This window comes from Microtus ochrogaster, unplaced genomic scaffold (genome assembly GCF_000317375.1).
Source record: "Microtus ochrogaster isolate Prairie Vole_2 unplaced genomic scaffold, MicOch1.0 UNK97, whole genome shotgun sequence".
Lineage (NCBI taxonomy): Eukaryota > Metazoa > Chordata > Mammalia > Rodentia > Cricetidae > Microtus > Microtus ochrogaster.
The window spans coordinates 972,230-980,105 of record NW_004949195.1 but is presented as its reverse complement, the minus strand read 5'-3'; the positions used below and the strand labels follow the sequence as shown (position 1 = coordinate 980,105).

General features: G+C 45.3%; 1 protein-coding gene across 4 annotated transcripts in view; it reads right to left on the bottom strand.

The window, feature by feature from the left end:
• Rnaseh2b (ribonuclease H2 subunit B) overlaps positions 1-7,876 on the bottom strand; it is a 48,360-nt gene that overhangs the window by 21,858 nt on the left and 18,626 nt on the right. For all 4 annotated transcript variants that reach the window (XR_003376720.1, XM_005371068.3, XM_013355125.1 and 1 more), the window contains 4 exons: positions 6,914-6,990; positions 3,884-3,998; positions 1,536-1,600; positions 675-780 (listed from right to left, as the gene is read on the bottom strand). Coding sequence is in view for 3 of the 4 variants with exons in the window: in XM_005371068.3 (XP_005371125.1) it covers positions 675-780; positions 1,536-1,600; positions 3,884-3,998; positions 6,914-6,990 (363 nt within the window). In the remaining variant the exon portion in view is untranslated. The remainder of the gene's footprint in view (positions 1-674; positions 781-1,535; positions 1,601-3,883; positions 3,999-6,913; positions 6,991-7,876) is intronic.

Sequence of the window (7,876 nt, the reverse complement as noted above, 5' to 3'; positions counted from 1 at the left end):
AGTAACAGAACAGGAAAAACTGAATCAGCAGAATGTAGAATCATTAAATTTTTAAATTTCCTGTGTTCAGTGCCAACCACACTCCAGCAGGCTGAGGATGTCATGTAGTGGCAGTCTGTCTAGCATGCTTGAGACTGTAGGGTCAGTTCTCAGAATGGATAGAAGGTAGGAAGGAAAGGAATAAGACAAAAATGTAAACCAAAACATTTTTTTGCAAAGAGAATTAATTTTCACTTCTAGAACACCGAGAACTCTCTGAGGAGATGTGAGATACTGGGATCTAAGAGTGACCTCTCCCTGGAGCCCTGAGGCAGGATGAAGGCCAGGCCAAAGGCCAAAGGCCATGTAGTCTAGCTGAGAGCCTCCATCAGCAGTCCTCTGGCTTCACTATTTGCTAAGTAGGAATTTGGCACGGCCTTGCTTCTCATGACATGTCTGGTACACCTGTCATATACAAACACTTCACAAAGGGTAGCAAGAGTGTTCACAGTCACTATCACCATTAGTATACAATACTGTTCACCAAACAAATGATTCAAGCCACAGTTAGTGACCGGCACCACTTAAGGCTGGAAGTCAGCAGTGTCTGAGCTCAGAGTTGTCTACACAGGAGAGCAGGAAGCTCCCCCTCATAGAGCAGACAGCAGTTAGTTCTGTGGCAACCCTCTGCTTACCTTCCTTGTCTCTGGAAATCTGATCACCAGAGAAATATGCAGATGACTGTACCCGGGCTCCAACATTGATGTTATTGGCTTTCAATGCCGCCACAGTTTGGTTGACCTGAGGTAAACACAGGAATGTACTTTCAAGATAACTTTGCAATGCCATGACTCCCCAGATGGCTTTTGGTCCACCAGATATCCAGGAAATATTTAAGCACCTAGAACTATCTTTGCCAGCTCTGGTGGTCTGAATAAGAATGACTGCCACAGGCTCATATTTTGAATGCTTAGTCACCAAGAAGTAGAACTCTCTGAAAGCATTAGGAGGTAGGGCCTTGTTGGAGTAGCGTGGCCTTGTTGGAGGAAGTGAAGTTTCAAAAGCTCATGCCAGGCCCCCTTTGCTTCTCTGCCTATGGATCAGTGTAAATCTCTCAGCTACTGCTCCAGGGCCATGCTCTCTGCTATGATGATAATGGACTAAATTTCTGAAACTGCAAGCAAGACCCCAATTCAAAAATTCTTCTATAAGAAGAGTTGCCTTCATGTGTCTTCACAGCAACAGAACAGTGACTAAGACACCAGCTGTCGGAAAATGAGTAAACAAGAGGTGGAGCCACAGTACTGAAAGATCTTAACACATGGGCTTTCTGAGCCCCACACAACACCGTGGGAGGTGCTGTGAGAATGGAGAAGATGCCCCTCCCCAGCTATCTGAGCAACATCCAATCACAAGAGCTCCCGGCATTCAGGAGCAGGGCCATGCAATCAAAAGAAAACTAGGTTCTGTCTAACCTGGGGTCTCTACAGGCATTTTCCTGGCTATTCAGGATGGTCACGGGTCTGGTCTTATGTCTAATCTGCAAAGCCACACACCTTTTTCACCAGCCACTTCAGGGTCTTCTCTGCACTATACTTGTAGTACTTCTTGCTGTTTACTTCTGCATTGAATTAAAAGAGAAAAGAACCTCAGTCTAATGAATTAAACTAACAACAGCCAGACTTACAACACAAACTACCCATCTCGGGTGGAATCAGACTGAGCTGCCTGTCTGGGTTTACAGATCTGCTGCCGTGCAATCACCCTGGGATGTGACATTACTCTCTGAACCTGCTTTCTCCAATACAAAGGAGGGGATAACTCAGGAGATGTGTGAGCACAACAGGAAGTAATACACACAAATTCAATACAGTGTCTGCCACATAAAAACATGGAAGAAAAGGTGGCAAAGACACCTGTAAACACCAACAGCAGGGACTAACAAGCTCTTTACATATAATTCTTCCTGATGGCCAGATGATATTTTAGCAGTCTTTTTTCTCCTCCCTGAGACAGGGTTTCTCTGTGTAGACCAGGCTGGCCTTCAACTCACAGAAATCTTCCTGTCTTGGCCTCCTGAGTGCTGGGATTAAAGGCATGAGCCAACACAACCAGCTAAGAAGGGAATCTCAATAAAAGGAGATTATCTAGATCAACTGCAATGATTAGGGTGGGAAGGCCTGCCCCCTGTGGGTTGTGCAAGAGCAGACAAGGCTAGCTGAGGAGCAGCATGCACACAGGCATCAATGTGCTGCTCTGCTCTTGACCGTGGCTGTAACACGGTCCTCCTGTCACTCTGGCTGTTCTGTACGGGAACTGTGAACCAAAATCAACCCTTTCTCCACCCAGCTACTTCTCTCAGGGCATCTTATCACAACTGTCTGGGGCAAACTAAAATGTGCCCCGCCCACTAAAGGTCCCCTACACCCACAGCTCTAGAGTTCTCACAGTACACCTGCAGTGCTCAGGTGGCCAGGGAGCACCAGGAGATTCCTTTCTCAACCTTCTGGACGCTGTGACCCTGTAATACAGCCCCTCATGTTGTGATGACCCCCAACTATAAGATTCTTTCGCTGCTACCTCCGAACTGTGATTCTGCTACTGCTATGAATCCTAATGTAAATGTCTGATGTGCAGGACACCTGACATGCAACCCCCAAAGGTGCTGTGACCCACAGTTTTGAGAGCTGCTGTTCTAGATCTTCACAGAAATGGGTCGTGCGGAGTGTGTTCGACAGCTTCTGAGAGCTGTCTCCACGCTGCTGTCTGCGGTGTGCTCCTGGTTAGAGACTACATTTCTGACCCATCTCAGCCAGCCATTTGTTCCACTTTTGGGCTATTTGAGGATGGTTGCTATTTAAAATAAAACAAAAGAGAGGCTGCATCCTCACTCAAATTTTTGCACTGACACACATATGCCTCGAAAAAGAACTAGGCATAGAACTCCTGAGTCACATAAAACTGTCAAGTGGTCATAACTGTGTCTTTAAAAACCAAGAATATTTACTAGATGAAATATAAGATACACGGCTTTATACAGGTGGTTCTGTGCCTGAGAAATATTGGAGTTCCCCAAGATCATACAAATTTTGCCCTTTTTCTTCCAAAAGTTCAATCATTTTTAGTTTTGCATTTAATTCAACAAACTGCTTGGAGTTACTTTTTCTGGCAATGTCCATTATTTCCATAGGGCAATCTGACAGACACCCTTCCCACACTGAACTTTCACAGCACATGACCGCATACACAAAGCTGATCTCTGGAAGTGGCTTTACGGCTCAACACCGTGCTGACTCCAAGTCGTGCTTTCTTGTAGGTGCCTCTGGGTTTTTACTGTCTATGAAGACAGACAATTTTACAGAGATTCTCAATTGCCTTCCCTTTCTTTCTTCCTCATATTACAGAACCTTCTAATACTTCTGTCAAGATGAAAACAGAGACAGCCTTGTCAGAGCTGGCATAAAGGAGAAGGTGTGTCCATTTTCTTATAATGTTTATGCAAGGAGTGTGCTGCTGACGCCTTTGTCAGAGTGAGACAAGTCACTTCAAATCTCCTTTCTCAAGGTTTTCCACAACCAAGAAGCTTGCAGAACCCCTTCCCTTGCCTCCTAGGTTAGAATCATGGAATATTACATAGCTATAGGAAGGAAGGGAAGAACCATTATCAGAAGATAAGGCACGAGAGGTCTTCAGGCATCTTTTCCCTCTCCAATGTAAAGGATTTTTGTTTTCAACTTTCTAGTATGTCAAATTTACAGACCACTGTTCATTACGGGAAGGCTCCCTCCATGACTGTGTGGCACCTCAGCTTCTGCAGAATAATCTCCACCCCTCAGATCTCCCTGCTGAAAACCTCACAGAGTCACATGGCCACAGCCTGCTGCCAAAGGTTTGTGCACCGTACCTTTCTCTTCTGTCACATGACGAAGTGACTTCTCAAGTTCAGGAAATCTCAGCAACAAGACACAATCTGGAAACATGCCATCCACTACGACCTGATCCAAGGGCTGATACTTTCCCTGAAAGGAACAACTGAGTCAGTCAGGCGGCCAACAGTCCAGTCAGTGAGCTTTTACACCACAGGACAAGGGAAAACAGGATCACTCCACAGAAAAGCTTTGTGTTAGCATCTGCGCTCACCCTTCCACTGAGGGTCTCTAAACTGGGAAAGGTTCAAGGGCCAACCCTAAGCCTCTCTTGTGAGGACAGCCTTCAAACATCAAGCTAGCTCCCTCAAGGGTACAGCTGCTGTGTGACAGAGATGCTGGAGACTGTCTGAAGATGGCCCAGCTATTCCATATAAAAAAGTCAACTGTCACACAGGCCTAGAACAAGCCCAGACAGACCAGACCCAGAATATATTATCTGCTTCCCTCATTCACTCCAGGGCTGAAGAAAACCAAACCAAACCAAACAAAAAGGCCCCTACTTCAAAAAGAAAAATTCCCAGAGTGAATCCATTCCTCCGGGAGCCATCAGCTGAGGCTTCCAAATTAGATGGGAATAAAGGAAAAGGCAACCATGACGTAAGTACAGAGGCAGGCAGGCAGGCTAAGGCATGCCCAGACAGTCAGGCCGCCACAGCTGTCGGGAGCGAGCCACGCATGTTTGCAGAGGTCGTTTCTCCTCACTCTCTAACGGCAAAGGAAAGCGTGCACAGCTGATGAAGACATTCTCCCGACTGGGGAGCCAGGCAGGTCCCACCTCTGCTTCTCTGTTTCTGTGACCAAACTTGTAAAGACAGACGTGTGACTGATTGATTGTCTCTGGTTTTCAAGGTGAATCCTCTTGTTTCTTTCACAATACACATGATAACTTGTTCTATTTTCCATCAGGCTAAAAGAGGCAAGAAGTGCCAGAGTGAAATGTTCTTCCATCTGACCTAGGCTCCCCAGGGTTACAGTCTTTGGGCTCCTACTTTAAATGTTTGCCTTCCAGGATCAACCAGCATTTTTATACTTAGTTGCTTTAAATAGTACTGACAAGCATGAAACCACAGCCATGATGGAAGTTTTATCATTGCTGTTGCATTCTTATTTTCTTTGCCACATGTACATAAAAAAGTAAAATAAAAATCTGTTTTAAATAAGGTTAGTAAGACTTAGTGTTAAAGGCTGTGATTTTAAAAGAATGAGTCAAATTAAAAAATGGGGTCAATATTTTAATAACTAAATAGATATGGCCCCATCTAAACTAGGGAAGAAACACTAGACACCCATGTGCTTACACTTCCAGGATTTAAGAGAAAGGACAGTGGCTCTGGTGAGCATCCCTCTTCTTCTCTCTGTCTGTCACCCTGAGTCCACCACACAGCAGAAGGCCAGGCTGCAGAGCACTAAACCTGGGTCTCGCTCCTAACAGGAGATGGGGATGCAGCGCTGTGACTGAAGCTGTGAGTGCCTTTCTCCCTGTTAATTTACCTTAGAAAACACACTTGGGAACCAACTGAAGTTCTCAAATCCATCACCAAATCCTCCTGTAGCTTCCTGGCAATAACCAGAACCATCTCTACGACTTAGAGACCTAAGTCCCAATAGCCTCACTGCCGTGTACCCCAATATATTGGCTATCATGGCAGCTTTCAGAAAAGAGCAAAGTGAGTCAACGGAGGGGCAGAACTCCACTAATATACTTTAAAAGGAGAGAAGCAAGTACCAAGACAAATAGAAATAAAGTTTTGGGTGAGTTTTACAATTTACAACATCCTAAAATTGATCAACCTACAAAATAAAGTTTTGAAAATTTGGTTTGAAGACCAAATAAAGTGAGCCATAATCATTTACTCTATGTGCAAATGAGAGTCTGAGAAACAGAGACTACCTTAAGCATTTCAAATAACTCACTAAAGTGATCTCAAAGATTTTGAAACTGATTGATGGACCCTTAAGGGTTCCTAATTCCCCTTTAAGAGGTCCCCAAGCTCAAACCTATATTCATAATGATTCTAAAAGGCTGTTTGCATTTGTATCAGGTTGACATGACGTTGGTAACTGAAACGATGTTGAACAAATCTGGGCCCCTTAGCTGGAGTTAAGGCACAGACACCAAAATACACTGTATTCTTAGTTTTTAAAATGCCAGTTTCATTTAAGATATCCTTGCTCAGTGGGGCTAGAGAGATGGCTCAGAGGTCAAGAACATTTGGTGACTTTTCAAAGAACCCAGGTTCAGTTCCTAGCACCTATGTGGCAGCTCACAGTTGCCTGTAGCTTCACCTCCCAGAGCTGTGATGCTCTCTTCTGCCTCCATGAGTACCGGGCACACACACTGTCCATATGTGCAGCCACTACACAAACACACAAAAGAAATCTAGTTCAAACAAACAACAAAAACAAAAAAAAAAAACCAATGAAACAAACACAAAGACAATAATATCACTGCTTAAGTAGTAAAAGCAACGAGTTTTCCTTAAATCTTGATCCTGAATGCAGTCATTACCGCTCTGTGTGAGGGAAGTCTGCTTATCCAGTTTCTACTGTTGTAGCTCGGGGCACAGGCATCATGGAGGAAGAGTGCTGAGAGACATTAGTGCTTTTGCTCTGGATACTCAAGCCCCAACCACACAGAGCTTCCCCACTGGTGTTTACTAGGCAGAGGCACACTTAAGTTTACCTGTTTCTCAGATACTCACATAAGAAGGTAAATCTCCTGGCCAAATTCTTAACATTCGCATCTAAGCACGTAGTGGTAAGTTTCTATTGCTAGGCATGGCTACCACCGAGGTACACAAGAGTGGCAAGATAGGCCATTAAGGTCACAGCTACCTAGTAGCAAACCTGATCACCGTTGAGGTGCTGCTTCCTGGGGGAGGTCAGGGTGCTCTGCCCCACACTGGTACACATGGGGCCCATATTGTAATGACTGAAGGACACTGTGAAAAGGAGAAGCAGTGTCTTCTGCCCCTCCCTGCAATCACCGCAAGTGGGAAGCTCACCTCTTTGCCAGCCTTTATGAGGTAGTGAAGGAGCAGAAACAGAGGATCCATGGGGGTCGCAAAGTGGAGAAGCCCCCCTGCAGATGAAAAAGAACCAGGAGAGGGACACGCTTTACAAGAGCCATGGTTATTTTGTCTCTCGGGGCGAGCTGTAGTGAAAGCCCACACTCACTCCTGCCCGTGTGACAGACAGCATGTGCAACAGCTTGTGCTTCCCATCAGGCAAACTCAGGAGTCAAGAAAGACCCTGGTTTAAATGCTCCCATTTCCTGGAGTTAGATTCCGCGTGTCTGACTGCCTTTAGAACAAAACAAAACTGTTCTTTAAAAGTCTATGAGAAAGAGTGATCGATGAGCCAGACTGTCCATGCTCAATCATTGCTTCCCTACATTTTCCAGTCTCCACCCGATGTTCTGCAGCTATGGGCCAATACCAGCTGAGAGTGTGCCACCCCAGGAGCTGGAGCTCTCGTGGACTCCCTAAGGATTAGGCACAGCTACAATCGAAGGCGACAGTGTACTTTCCACCTCCTGAGTTACACAAACTACACTAAATTAAAAAAAAAAATCCTTCTGTGTATGTGTGTGTCTGCAGGCATGTGTGTATGTGTACCAGGACACAGATGTCCATGGTGGCCCAACAGGACATCAGATCTCCTGGAGGGGGTGGGACCATGGGGCCTTTTCCTCTCTTTGGTTCTTGCTCTCTCTCTCTCTTTGGTTCTTGGCCAAGAAGTGAATGGTTTGGCCACATGGAGCCACCAAGATGTGCCATCTCAAAACCAACCAGGCCAAGGTACCACAGACTAAAAGCTCCAAACTGAGAACCACAGCACATCTTCTCTTCTGATGGGCTGACCGCCTAGAGTGTGCACTCATCATATGACAGTGACAGAAAAACTGGCTAAAAAGGGAACAGTAGGTTATACGAGAAACCACTTCTTTTTTTTTTTTTTTGGTTTTT